The following is a 15,556-nucleotide window of genomic DNA, read 5'->3' on the forward strand; positions in this document are numbered from 1 at the left end:
CACATTTTAGTTAAGAAAAATTAAGAGGGTATAACTAAACTCTACTGATACACATACATATCCTAAGCATTTAGTGTTTTCTCACTTTCAGCTTCATGCATGTTGTCTATGTGCTTATGGACTATGATTATTGTTCACCATAATTGATTTTAGAACAAATAAATCCATTACAAATTCGGATCGCACAGACCTGGAACAAGCAGGAGGGAGGAAAAGTCACTGATACACAAAGGAAGCACAAAGCAATTTCTCAGAAATCCCATGTATCACTGGTTTAGTTTGCTGCCTCAAAATTGCAACTATGAGTTTCTTGGATTATAACATTTGAGAACTAAGTATTTTCAAATTAATACTTAAGAAGTTAATGTCTTTATTTCTACCCTATTAATTGATTAGAAAATAATTATTAATAATTCAGTGCATGTTGCCTTTAAGCCTTTGTTAAAGACATTCTTATATTGTACTCCAATTTTTAAAAGTTTTAAAGTATTTGAATGATCTAAGACAACAAAGATATTTATGCTTCAGTAATATATGTTAGCTTTGCAGAGGTCAAACTATTACATCTTTATTTATTTTATAGTATATTTTTCTATAATTTAAATTTACTGAGAATTATGCCAGTATTGAAATGATTTGCTTTTGAAATTAAAATTTAATATTTTTTGATTCTTACTTTGTATGTATTGGTGTATGGCCAGCATGTATGTCTGTGTCAGGGTGTTAGGTCCCCTGGAACTGAAATTGCAGACAGTTGTGAGCTGCTATGCGGATGCTGGGACTGTCACCTGAGTTCTCTGAAAGAGCAGCCTGTGCTCTTAACTGCTGAACCATCTCTCTAGCCCCATTAAAACTGCATATTAAGTGGGAAAAAAATTTAAAACTATTTTCTCTCTCTTCTCTCATTCTATACATTTTTATACATTTTCATTAAAGGGATACAGTGGACATCAGGAATTTATAACTGATACAGTTGTATTAATGAAACTGCATTCCTTAATTATAGCTTAACAATGTTACTTCCTTAAAATTGCTCATCTGTCTGTCTATCTACCCAGGCACCCAGCCACCCAGCCACCCAGCCACCCAGCCACCCAGCCACCCAGCCACCCAGCCACCCAGCCACCTGGTGTTCTGATTCAGGGTCTCATTGCGTTCGTTGTCACTTTTCATATCCTTCTAGTGTTCTCCAGTCAGTAACATTGTTTCAGTCCTTCTTGCTCTTGTCATTTTTTAAAGAGGAGAGGTCAAATATTTTGTAGAATTTTCCTTAATTTGGACTTGTCAGTTTTCTCTTAGTAAGATTCAAGTTCTACATTTATAGGAAGAATATGAAAAAAGTAATGTGCCTTTCGCTGAACCTGGCTGAAGTGGAGATGTAGTGCTCCAAGTTTCTCCATTGTGATATTGGGTTTTCCCTTTTATAATTGGTAAATATTATAGTGCTGTGGAATATAATCAAATAATAATTAATGTTTTGTTATTACACTTGCTCTTGCTTTGGAAATAGAAATGTTAGGAAAATAAGTAAAAAAAAGTAGATAAGCACATGTAATTACATTATTAAGTCTAATGACTTAAGGATGTTGTTCCTCCTCTCACAATAATAAAAATGTTGAACAATCTTAGTTAGAATAGAGCTGAGATTTAAGACTAACCAATTAGCCCAAGACCAAAGGATATGTGTGCTCTAAGGGAAAGGCAGCAGTAAGCACTAGAGTACCTAGACTACCTGGGTGTTAGTAAAAGTTTGTGGGAGATTGCTGAAGTCCAACTGTGGGCATAGAGGACAATAAGCTTACAACCAATGGACCAAGATATAAACTGCCTATCTATATGAGATAAATTAAACTTATAGAAACCCTTAGAAACAATCATGACAACCTCACCAAGCTAGAGTTGTGCCAAGAAAAACGTACATGTTGGCTTCCATCTTCTTTCTCTGTCAATCCCTGCCTCCTTTCTCTCTCTTCTGCCCCTCCAGTCTCTTTCCCTGCCTACCTCTCCACTGTCCCATCACATATAACCTTAACATAAACATACAGGGAGCTATAAAACTGAACGGAGGGAAGAGTTATATGCTGGTTCCCAAATTATAGAAGAAAGACAAGAATACTTCATAGGCTCAAGATGTTAGAGACTGTTTAGTATAGGCATAATCAAAGTAACAAGCAAAAGAAAACTACCATAACCCAGACTAACCACCACATGTATAGTAAATCTAAAGATTCTTCAGGCTAGGAAAACATAAAGCTGAATGTGGGACAGACATTGAGAAAAAGCATCTGATCTACCTGGAGGGAAGTTTTATTTAGAGGAATTTGGTGCCTATGGTGCACTGAGGACCAAAAGAATAACAGTAGATCTTGAGGCAGACTATTAATAAAATCGATAGAATCTGAACCAAGGAAGGGTCTACTTAGTTCTACCTATTGGAATATATTCATCTTGTTTGCTGAGGTACCCAAGATATTCAGGCATCAGTAAACTATGATACACAGGAGAAAGCAGAAAGATGAGAGGCAGTGACAGAAGCAGATGCAGTTAAGATGCACATGCTGCTGAACAAGCTGATGAGGAATTTAAAACAGTTGATTAGCACATTTAAAATCTGTGTTCTCTCTGGGTGCCCAATGTATTATAACAAGATATGTCAGTTTAAAATACTGATACATTTCTTGGAGACTTTGCTGTTTGAAGATATTTTGAGCCCAAACATTAATCTCTTAACATATCTTTTTGTTTATATTGGGATTAAAAAGTTTAATTTTTCTAAAGCTTCAACAAAAGTTTAAACTTTGCTTTTATCTATAAAACATGTTTTACATGGTGGTATTCAGCATTTAAAATACACCCAGAAGAAGTTTTTTAAAAAAGTCCATCCCTTCCTTTTTTTCCTTCCTCTTTTTCTCCCTCTCTTTCTGCATCCTTCCTTCCTGCCTCCCCCAGTGTGTGTGCATGTGAGTGTGTGTGTGTGTGTGTGTGTGTGTGTGTGTGTGTGTGTGTAAAGGCTGACAATCTTTGAGTTTACTAAAGTCTTCATCATTATAATGTAATGGTCTTTGTTAAGTTAACCTTTCTCTCCTGGCAGTTTACTACAAGTATCAAGAGGAAGCAAGCTAATACCTTCAGCATGTACTTGGTCCCTGGCTTCAGTAAAAATTAACAACAGTAAGCAGAACAGAAATCGGTGTCTCTTTGTGGCGTTTCTGATTTAGTCCTGATAATAACAATAAAACATGAGTACCAGGGTAGAGGGATCACTGGGTTATATTTAAAGACTGAATTTATCATGGTAACATTTAAAAAATACATTTCAGTGTATTTAATGTCGATCTCTTAATGTTTCTTATAAAATAATGTCACCTGCATTTAAAAAACTTTGTTTCTGTCTGTTCTGTATGTATTTTCTTTTCTTCCATTAACCTCCAGTCAGGTTTCAACAGAGAGAGTTGTAGTTGACAGTCTTGCTTTGTTCTAGAAGAACAAGGACAGAAATAAATTGTTCTTTTAGATCATCCTTATAGATGGATCAGTATAAAGAATTTATAAGGTTATTTATTGGAGTGGAGGAATAGTTCTTTTAGTACTAGGTTACTGAGATTTTTCATTATGGTAGATTGGCTTTAACAATTGTCTTTCCTGTAAGTTTCTCTTACAGATGTGCATATAAAGTTTCATATTTGTTATATCATAGATGAGGTCTTGTAGCTCACACTGGCCTGAAACTCACTGTATAGCTGAGAAAGTCCTAAAAACTCCCAGTTTTTCAGTCAGTTACTCTTTTTTTTTTTTTTTTTCATAGACCGTCTTTTATTGGTAAAAAGGCACATAGAAACAATAAAAACCACAATGGGGTTTCCTAGAAAAAACAATAGTACACAAAACATCTAAAGGAGAAGCACAGTGTTTCTACTACACAGAATTTAACCAAACTCTTTCCACATGGTAAATAAGGCAGTGAAAAATTTGCAGGCAATAGTCCCCTGGTTGTCCAAGACTTTAGAAAAACATTTTAGAGAGTTTAACAGAAAGAAAAGAATGTTGTAGAAAATATCAATCAATACAAAATTTTTTTTTCAGTGCTTGGCTTTTTTTTTCTTTTTTTTTACAGTGAGCAAAAAGTCTTATTTATTGTACAGGGCTTGTATTTTTTTTTAGATTTTTTAAAGGTCTACATAAATATGACAACCATGAATAAATATAATTTTTTCTTTCCATAATGTGTATCTGTCTTTGTGCTTCTTTAATTTTTTTGAAAATTTCATATAGGCATACTGTGTTTTCATCATTCTACCTTTTAACTTTTCCTATATCCCCCATTCATTCTCAAGTTCATATTTTTTCTTTATTAATGTTATACATAATGTTGTATATATGTGCATATATATACACAAATATATACATACATATATACAGACATATGGACTCATTTACTGTTGATTGTATGTATATTTGTTTAAGGCTGGCCACTTGGGATCAGATAACTGATTACTTTTGCCTCCTTCTTGGGTCAATCTACTTGAATATGTATTTTCATCTTTTACTCTGAGGTGATGTCTATTCTTGATGGTAAGGTGTGTTTCTTAGATACAGCAGAAGGATGGATCCTGTTTTTGAATCTAGTCTTTTATTGGTGAATTGAGACCCTTTATAGTGAGAATTATCAAAGAGCAGTGTTTGTTCATTTCCATTATTGTGTTATGTTGCATGCCTCTCACCTGAATTGTTTGTCTGTTCTTGTTTTCTGGGTGTGGTTAAACTTTTTACCTTAACATTTTCCCTCTAGTGCCTTCAGTAGTGCTGTATTTGTATACATATTAAACATACAAATTGCTGTTCAGTTTTATTGTAGAATGTCTTTTTTTCTTATTGTAATTGAAAATTTTGCTGGGTACAGTGCTCTGGGCTGGCAGCTGTGGTCTCTTAAACTTTGTAGAACATCTCTCAGACTCTTCAAGCTTTTAGTCTCCATTGAGAAGTCATGTGTTATTCTAACAGGTCTGCCTTTATAAGTTACTTGTTTTTCCCTTACAGCTTTTAATATCTTTTTCTGTTTTGCATGTTTAATGTTTTGATTATTATGTATTATGGGAATTTTTTTATGGTCTAGTCTATTTGATGTTTTAAATACTTTCTATATACATTGATGTTCTGTATACATTGATAAGCAAGCCCCTCTTTATGTTAAAGAAATTTCTGATTTTTTTAAAAAATATTTTCTGTACCTATAACATGGGTTTTCTCTCCTTCCTCTATTCCTGTTATTTGTGGATTGAGTCTTTACATTGTGCCCCAGATTTCCTGCATAATCTGCCTAGATTATTTTGTTTGATTGAGATGACCATTTCTTCTACCTTATCTTCCATGGCTGAGATTCTCTCTTTATTGTCTTGCACTCTATTTGTTGGTGTGGCTTGTCTCTGAGGTTTTTGTTTGACTTTCCTACGTTTTGATTTTCAGTTTAGTCTCTGTTAGAGATTTCTTTAGTGATTCTATTTCTACCTTCCTGTTTTACTGTTTTCATCATTTCATTCCACTGTCTGGTTTTGTTTCCATAGACTTCATTACAGGGTTTATTAATATCTTCTTTATGGTTCTTGAACTTATTCATAATTCCAGTTTGAACGTTCTTGTCTTGTGCTTCAGCTATATTGCATTTCTCTGGGACTACTGTAGTAGAGTGACTGGCTTCGTTCTGGTAGAGGCATGTATATGGTCTTGCTTGTTGATGCTTATATTTTTGCATTAGTATATAGGCAACTGGGATTAGGATGACTGAGGTGTTACCAAGTATTTGGCTTAGTTAGTATTACTCTTAAGATGAAACAATACAACAAAAGCAACCTGAGGAGGAGAGGGTTTATTTGGCTTATACTTCCACATTATTGTTCCTAATTGAAGAAAGTTGGGACAGGAACTCAAACAAAGGAGGAACTTGAAAGCAGAAGGTGATTTAGAAGCCATGGAGGAGTGATGCTTGTTGACTTGTTCATCATAGCTTGCTCAGCCTACTTTCTTGTAGGACCCCAGGACCTTCTTACAGTAGATCAGGGAAGGTATCACCCACAATGGACTGAGCTCTCTGGCATCAATCACTAATAAAGAAAATGCCCTGTAGCTGGATCTTATGGAAGCATTTGTTTCATTTGAGGTTTCCTTCTTTCAGATAACTCTAGTCAAGTTTTCATAATACTAGCCAGCACAGGGTTGATATCTGTTCTTGTCTTTGATGGATAGGTATTCCTTTCCTTGTTTTTTCTTGCTTTCTCTTGATCTTAGGAAAGTGTAGTGACTGTCTGTTGCCTGATAGAGAGCACTACTTCAAGTCAGTGGGTGGCATAGAGGTATAGATGTGGGCTAGATAAAAGTGCTGAGAATGGCTTCAGGAAAGAGCGAAGGGGATCCTATCCACACCAAGAGTTGGGCTCCCAGGGAATTGGAGGTTCCTATTAAATTGTAGCGAGGGAGAAGATAACCTGTAAAGATGTAATGAAGGGTCTTGTGGGATTCTGAATCTGAACCAAGAATTGGAGTTGACATGTAAGCAAGTTGTGATTGGGCTGAGGATGAAAATGAAGAGATAGGATGGTATAAATCATCTACCTGAGTCCCTGCTCATTGTAGTCAAACCATATATTTCTCTAGAAAATATTAGTTATATTAAAATATTAATACATGTGATGGTGAAAGGATGTTTTCATCACTGTGACATGACCATGGCAGTTGTTTATTATTATTATTATTATTATTATTATTATTATTATTATTATTATTATTATATTTTTTACAGTTCAGTCATTATGCCCCTTCCCAGTCCACCCTTCAACAGTTTCTCATCCTATCTCCCCCATCTCCAAAAGGATTTCTTCACCACCCACCCCCCACCCCAACCCTACCAGACCTCCCCTCTCCCTGGGGCCTTAAGTGTTACATGCTTCTTCTCTCACTGAGGCCAGACCAGGCAATCCTCTGCTGTGTATGTGTTTGGACTTTATATCAGCTGGTATATACTGCCTGGTTGGTTGTTCAGTGTCTGAGAGATCTCTGGGGTCCAGACTAGCTGAGACCTCTGGTCCTCCTATAGGATCGTTCTCCTCCTCAGCTTCTTCTAGCCTTTCCCTAATTCAACCACAGGGGTCCCTGGCTTCTGTCTATTAGTTGGGTATAAGTATCTGCTCTGGCTCTTTCAGCTGCTTGTTGGGCCTGTTGAATGGCCTCCATGCTAGGCTCCTGTCTGTAATCACACCATGGCATCAGTAATAGTGTCAGGCCTTGGAGCCTCCTCTTGAGTTGGAACCTAAATTGGGCTAGTTACGGGACTCCTTTCCCTCAGTCCTTTTCTCCTTTAGCCCCTGTAGTTCTTTTAGACAGGGACAATTCTGGACCAGAGTTTTTGACTGTGGGATAACAGACAACCCCATCCCTCCACTTGATGTTCTTTTTTTCTGCTAGAGGTGGACTGTTCAAGTTCTCTCTTCCTACTGTTGAGTATTTTATCTAAGGTCCCTCCCTCTGAGTCCTGAGCGTCTCTCATCTCCCAGGTCTCTGGTACATTATAGAGGGTTTCCCCACCTCCTATCTCCTAAGGTTGCCTGTTTCAATTCTTTCTGCTGGTCCTCAGGGCTGCACTCCTATTACCCCCAATACCTGATCATGTTCCCTTCTCCTTCCTGTCCCCTCTCCCACCCAGATTCCTCCCTCGCTCGGCCCTCCATGATTACTCTCTTCTCCCTCCCAAATAAGATTAAGACGTCCTCACTTGGGCCCTTTGGCTTGTTAACCTTCTTGAGTTCTGTGGATTGTTTAGTTTTTCTAAATCTTTTTATAATTTTTTTTAATTTTAATTTTTATTATGTATCTATAATCTCCTGACCACACTTTTCTGTACCTCTACTCCTCACAGTTTTTTCTGCTCTCCAGATCCACTGTTCTGTTTCCCCAAGGAAACTATTAGAAGAGAAAACATTTAATTGAGAGCTTGCTTACAGTTTCAGAGGTTTAGTCCATTATCATCGCAGTGGAAGCATGAAGCAGTAGCTGAGAGCTACATCCCGATCCACAGGCAGAGAGAAGGGCACTTGACGTGGTGTGGGCTTTTGAAACCTCAAAGCCCACTCTCAGTGATACACTTCCTCCAGTCAGGCCACACCTACTCCAGTGATGCCACATCTCTAATCCTTCTTAGATAGTGCCATTCCCTGATGACTAAGCATTCAAATACATAAACCTGTGGGGCCATTCTTGTTCAAACCACCACAGAGAGCTTTTGATATTAAAACATAAGACTATCTTACAGAGGAATTTAAACTATACAATAATATTTAAAAGTAAAATATAAGATTTCAAGAGGAATTCATTTCTTCTGGCACCATTGCTAGAAAGCATCAGCTTTAAGTGTCTTCTCATGTTCAGTAAGAGGGGAGTTTATGGACGTTTTGGGGAAGTCATCTGAAGAGTCAGTAATGGATGATGGTGGTAAATTTTTTATGTATAAGCTATTGGTTTTTCTTCCTAAGAATTAATAAACCAGCACTGGGCATCCACTTCTTAGCAGAGTTTCCATCCATATGATGCCAGTCTAGCTGTTCCCTTCACTAAATTATCACTTTGTTGACTGACCCACTGTCTACTCTACATGAGATGGAGGCTGAGATCTTTTATTGTTACTTTGTGCCCTGACATTGCTTCAACCAAAATTTGAAGACTACGATTCCAAATGTTTTTGTGTACATGTCTTTTAAAATTTGGAGCAAAGTTGAGGAAATGTTTTATGAGAGAGTAAACTAAAGCCATAGACCTTCCCTCAGAGTCCTGTGTGCCTTTGTGGAACTGTGTAGCTTTATGAGCTGCTGCTGTAGGCATATGGCTTCATTCTGATGGACTTCTCTTTCTTCTTCTTCTTCTTCTCCTCCTCCTCCTCCTCCTCCTCCTCCTCCTCTTCCTCTCTCTTCCTCTTCCTCCTCCTCCTCCTCCTCTTCTTCTTCTTCTTTTCTTCTTCCTTTTTAGAGTAAGTGAAGAAAAGGAGGTGACAGAGGAACGACTGAAAACTGAGCAGGAGTCCTTTGAGAAGAAGATCCGGCAGTTGGAAGAACAGAATGAACTGATCATCAAAGAAAGGGAAGATATCCTTTTGAAAGTTTTTTTTTTTTATTTTATGTTTAGTAGACTGGAGTCTTATATGAAGAAACTGAAATCCAGAGAAATGTTTGTTATACTCTGTAACAGAATACATCTGCATGTGCTGTCATTTCTAGGCAGTAAGAAAGACATTTAGTAGCGTGTGGTATTGCTTCCTTTGTACTTCATAAGTCCACCTAGCTTCTCTGCTGCTATTAGTTACTATGCTGATTTGTCAACTAAAACAGATGATAAAAAAAATCTAGGCATTACCATAAGATGTTGGGTCTTTATTAAATCCTATCCCACTACTGTAATGGAATCTTAACCGCCTCATATTTAGATTTCTTTCAAGGTAAAACTTAAACAGTTCAAAGGTATTCTGCTCTGTTATAAACACTAGAATGAAAGAGAAAAATCTATAAGTTACAATACCAGCTTACAGAATATGTAGGTGTTGTAGTTGATAAATGCTTACATTATTGTAAAACCAACAATGTCATAGAGCAGAAAGCTTTGTAATTTAGAGTTAGAAAGGTGTGTGTGTGTGTGTGTGTGTGTGTGTGTGTGTGTGTTTGCATGTGCATGGGAATGTGTACATGTACAAAGTGCATTGTTTGTGTGAAAATAAAGTAAAAACATTTTTTAAGATTTACTTTCTGTTTAAATCCTGTGCATCTGCAGTGGGGCTTTGTGTGAGGGTAGGGCCCATGGAAGACAGAGAGGATCCTTTGGAGCTGGAGTTACAGGTCTTTTTAAGCCTTCCCAAATGGTGCAGACTGCCTCTGAAAGAGAAGGGCAGTGGGAGCAGAAAGAAATGGGGTGTGAGGGTGTGAGAGGGGATGGGGGTGTTGGAAGCCCTGTGAGTACATATTGTGAATGACCATACTTGGACCAGCTATCAAGAGGAAGATAAACTTTACTTAGTGTGATTCAAGGCTACAAAATTTTGGAGGACTGAAGGTAGGGAACATCCAGGATGGGCACAGGGAATTGGTTGAGGGCTTAAGATACCAAAAAATGCCTCATTATCATCTGAAAACACATTAGGAATCTCTGGTGCTGGCTAAATTGGTTCTTATCATGAGAAAGGAAATTGATGTTATAATCTAACTGAGGCTACGTGATATGACATTCCTCAGGTAGAGGCATATGTGGGGGCTTAGAATTCCTCAGACAAGGTCAGAGAAGAAGCCTTTCCAATGAAGGGAGTCCTCCATGTTGAGCTGCTCCCAGAGGCTATCCAAGTCATGGTGGACGTAGACCTTAATTACGAGAGTTTTTGCATACTCCTAATTGCTGAATCATTTCTGTAGGCCCTATAGAACAATATTTAAATTTAAACGTTTTTACTCCGAAGGATATATGAATTAAAATAACCATATATGACATAGATGGAAGAGTATAATGGAACTACCAGCAAAACTAGTGTGTGAATGCTTAAAGAACCTTTGTCCTCATTGGCAGTACATTACTAACTTGGTGGGTCTTATCTCTAAGATCCTTCAAGTAACAGACATGGTTTTGCATTGATAATATTCATGTATTTTTTTAATATTAGAAAAATCTGATCATAATGATAAACTAGCTTAAAATCACAAAACTGTAATTTTCAAAAATGGGTTCTGAACTTCTGTATTTCAAATAGTGGAAGCACATGATAGAAAATTAATACAGTTCCAATTTTTACTTTTGATTGCAGATTATAAGGATTATTAACTCCAAAATAGTAAAAAAAAAAAAAAAATAGCCTCTTTCTGTTTTTTTTTTCTTTGAATAGTCTCTGTATTTACATTTAATTAGCTTCTTTCTATTCTCTCCCTCTCTGACTCTGTTTCTTTCTGACTCTTTGTGTCTTTTTTTTTTTTTTTTTTTGGTTGTTTTGTTTTTCTTTCTGTCTGTCTCTGCCTCTCTTTCTGTCTGACTCTGTCCCTCTGACTATTCCTCCACTACAGTGTCTGGATAGGCATCTTGGGCCTCTTCTGGCTCCTTTTAGCTTCATTGTTCTCAGAATGTAGAGACCGTGTTCTGCTGCTTTGCTTTCAGAGAAAATTTACAATGCACTTTGGCTAGCTAGTACATTAGAAAAATAATAGTTTAGAAGTCGAATGAGAATTTTATTTAAGGGTGTGTTTTTCACATAAGAACTGGAAAGAAATGACCTTTGTCATGATTTGGGGGTTTAAAGTTGTCAGTGTTGGCTGAGTTACAGTTCTAACTTCTAACGACTACTCTGATTCAAAGGACATTTGAGGTAGGGTAGGAAGAAAAGGGAACAGAGGTTCTCTCCATTTAAAAAGAAAAGGAAAAAAAAACCTTTCTCTGTGTATCCTGTCATTTCCTCACCTGATAGTCTTTTATGATATTATTGGTATTCTGTGGTTTTGCTATCAGTAAAGGAGGAGGAACAGGTAAGTGAGCAGCTTGTCTGACTTGGAGAGTTAGCAAACAGTGAGGGAGAAGGAGACTGAAGCTAGCTTCCAACTCTAATACAAAATCAGGGAACATAGAACTCACTTTTACATGAATAGAAGAGTTGATATTTTGATCTTCCTGGGACAAAAATATTGTAGAGCATCTAATGGCATCAGGGTAAGTTAAGGAAAAGAGGGTAAGAGAGATAGGTATTAGAACATTTGAAAGGTTGGACAGCTACATCAAGTTCATGTTTGTTAGTATTATACTTAGAAACTTTTGTAGCTTCCCAGAAGAAGGTAGCATATAATTTTAATGGGCAATGGTGACATTTGTACTGTGTGCAGAACGATGTTTTTCAGTGCTGAAGCTGTATATGCTCATTATGCTCCGGAATGGTTTCTTTTGGAAAGAAAGTGTTAAGACAGCATAGTATTTAGTGTTTTTCCTAAGACTTAGCTCAAGACCCAACATTACTTCTGTGGGCCAAATCCAGTATGGTAGCAACCAAATCTAGTCGTGTCTCTTATGCATTGGGTTTGACTTTTGTGCTCTAGGTTCCATAAGCAGTTGCAACAAAGACCTTGGAATTCACTTAGCCTAAAATATTCATTATCTGGCCTCCTAAAGAAGAAAAGGACATACATGAAGTCATGAGGTCATACATGAGACTGCCTCATGGGTCTGCTTCATGTACAGTAAGCAGGGAGTTGGTATACACATTTACTTTGAGTTGTGAATGAAGATGGAAGTAAATGCTGGTATTGTCAACAATTAAGATGGATTAGTTGATATAATCCCTTTAAGGCATTTTAAAATCACAAATGATAGGTCATGTTTATAGAAGTTTATTGTCAAAAGGGAGAAAGAAATGATACAATGATACTCAGAATTTTTGTTACAAGTCTATTGCACAGGTGCAAATCTCCTTAAGAGAATAAACCTGTCAGAGGTTAATGCAGATGATTTTACGGTACATAAAACTCCATAAAACTTCAAAACATAAAATGAGCTTGTAATTTAAAACAATATAATTTTAACTACAGATACATTTACCTATCACACATGAATGGTTCAGGCTCATCTACATTGAGTCAGATAATCTCAGTTCATTTAAAGTTTATTTCTATGTGAGGCATTAAAACAATGAATTATAGTTTCAGACATTTTAAAGGTACATTATACTAAATTTGTTTTTTTTTTTTAAGATCTAGTAACTATACAGAGTAGTGTCCTAAAGGAAAAGGAAGCTATTTTACATGTTTGCATAGTGATAGGGCATGGCATAGTTCTTAAATAGAAAACTAGTTTATTAAAACATAAAAATTATTGATATTTTTTAGTCTTTGAACAAGGAAATACTATGCTGTAAGTGCCATTTTCAGTACCACATGGTCTCTTGAACCTTGTGGAACATTTGCCTGCCTTTGTGTAAAAGGAGAGACTCTGGCACTGAAGAATAATTTGCCCAACACCTCTAATTCTGAAGCATGCAGGCATTGGAATATTATAAGTTGTAATAGGTGTATTTTTTGAAGTTAATTAATATTTGAACTCGTATTTCTAGAGAATGACTCAAAGCTTATAGAGGGAAAGATTAGTCTGGTATCTGGTAGCATCACTGAAGTGTGGAGAAAGAGATTGAAGCACATTGCATGTTATAATAAAAACACTCCTGTTTTGTATTGACTACAAAAGACAGTTACTGAATGGTAGTCTTCACTCTCCCAATGAGTGTGTGTGTGTGTTTGTGTGTGTGTATGACATGTTGATTCTGCTGAGTGCTGCCTATGTTTGCATGGCTGTGTGATCATCCACGGAGACATAGACACCACTGGTCATCCTCTGAAGAAAAGCAGCTACCTCTTCCTCCAGCAGTCTGCAGCTGCATTAACCTTAGGAGTAGGGACTTGGGAGCTCCTTGCACCTCCGTGGTGGAGTTCTTCCTTCTCTGTGAGGTTTTTAACTGACTTTCACTTATGCAGGTTTTGTGTGGATAACCACTGCTCCTATGAATTCATCTGTGCAGCAGCCACGTCAGGCTCAAGGAATGACATTTTAGAACATTCCCATTCATCCTTCTGTTTTTATATTTTGCCCACCCCTCCTCCACTGTGAACCCTGAACTGGGAATAGTAGCTGTTGGTACATAGCCAAGGACTCGCTATCACTTATTCTTAGTTATTTGAGTAGCTAAGAGCACCCACATCCTATTCTGACTTCTATGTGTCCTGCCTTCATACACATGCCAACAAACCTACATACATATATACATAAATAAATGAATAAATGAATGATAATGAATAAATAAAATAAATGAAATAAAATGAATCTTTATAAAAATTTTTGCTATTTAAAAAAATTGCTTTAGGGACTGTGTTGTCCAAGGCCATTTTTTTAATCGGATATTCTCTGTATTTACATTTCAAATGTTATATCCTTTTCCCCCATTCCCATCCTTCCTCCCTCTCCTCTTGGTTCCATGAATTTGCTCCCTCTCCCAACCACCCCCTCCACCTCAGAGCCTTGGCTTTCCCCTTCACTGAAAAAACGAGTCTTCACTGGGCCAAATGCCTCTTCTCCCATTGATTCCAGACAATGCTGTCCTCTGCTACATATGTACCTGGAGCCATGGGTTTCTCCACGTGTGCTCAGTGGTTGGTGTTTTAGTCCATGGGAGCTCTGGAGGGTTTGGTTGTTTGATAATGTTCTTCTTCCCATGGGGTTGCAAACCCTTTCAGCTCCTTCAACCCTTTCTCTAGCTCTTTCATTGGGGTCCCAGTGTTCAGTCCAATGACTAGCTGCAAGCATCCTTAACTATGTCTGTATGACTCTGGCAGAGCCTCAGTAGGAACATTCATATCTGACTTCTGCCAGTAAGCACTTCTTGGCATCAGCAATAGTGCTTGAGTTTGGTGGCTGCATATGGGGTGGATCCCTAGGTGAGGCAGTGCCTGAGGCCAGTTTGGTTGCTGCATGATGCTGTGTTGATTTGGTAGGTTTGGTGCCATAATGTTATTATATACTGTCATAGAAAGTCATTATATATCAGAATTAACAGACAGAATAATTCTTCCTTTTAATGTTATAAGGAGACAGTCCTGTTTCAAGGGAAACACTGATTGTTACTGGTTGTTACTTTTGTTCTCTTAGCTGTTAACCATGTGGAAGATTATTTCTTAGGCTAATATAGTTCAGTAGACAGAATACTTACCTGTTTATACAAGGTTTTATAGTCAATCCCCAACACAAATAGAAAAATAAGATTATTTTCTTAAAGTATTTAGCTACAAATGCTAAGTACAAAGTGAAGGAAATTGATACCAATTATTTGTATAAAATAAAAGAATTATATTAATTTATCTGGCATATTTCATTTAGTCTCAGTTGAGCCTGTATAGGATAAGTTAGTATGTTACAGCAAGCTACCTGTATACTTTTTTTTTTCTGGAACTAACCTAGGAAATAATAAAAATGTACTCCTCAACTACCCTGTTGACATGTGTGCACGCACTTATGAGAGAGTTTTTGAGGCTGCCATATGGGTAATAAATTCAGTGCTTTGTATCTGTACATTTAATCCCACCACAGCTTAGAAAGAACAAATTAAATGTAAATAGAGCTGCAGTGAGAATATTAAAAGTGACAGAGGAGGTGATAGGCAAACCTCTAAAACCACATGAGTGCTGGGGATGCCAATAGTCTGCCTGGATGAAATGTACAGACATGGGTATTAAAGGAAGCAAATATGTAAGTTTTCCTGGTTTTGAAGCATCAAGATAACACTGTGTTAGCTTCTGTTCTTTTTAGTACTTCTGTCAGTAAAACACATTACTTTTTTATGTTCCTGTCATGAACAGAGCACTTTCTCATACTTTGTCATCTTTGTGACAACCTGAGGAGTTAGGTGAGCAGATGCTTTTATTCTCCTGGCCCAGAGAAATAAGTGGAGTAACATGTGAAGGAGGCAAAAGTGCTCTCTGACCCTAATGCCCACTCTCTTCATTGTGCTAAAGTCTTT

General features: G+C 37.1%; 1 protein-coding gene across 2 annotated transcripts in view; it reads left to right on the top strand.

Moving 5' to 3' along the window:
- Positions 1-15,556, top strand: part of KIAA1328 — a 251,252-nt gene that overhangs the window by 15,943 nt on the left and 219,753 nt on the right. For both annotated transcript variants that reach the window (XM_080920366.1, XM_080920367.1), the window contains exon 5: positions 9,010-9,139. In XM_080920366.1, coding sequence (XP_080776492.1) covers positions 9,010-9,139 — 130 coding nt within the window. The remainder of the gene's footprint in view (positions 1-9,009; positions 9,140-15,556) is intronic.

Source organism: Micromys minutus (genome assembly GCF_963924665.1).
Source record: "Micromys minutus genome assembly, chromosome: 8".
Classification (NCBI taxonomy): domain Eukaryota; kingdom Metazoa; phylum Chordata; class Mammalia; order Rodentia; family Muridae; genus Micromys; species Micromys minutus.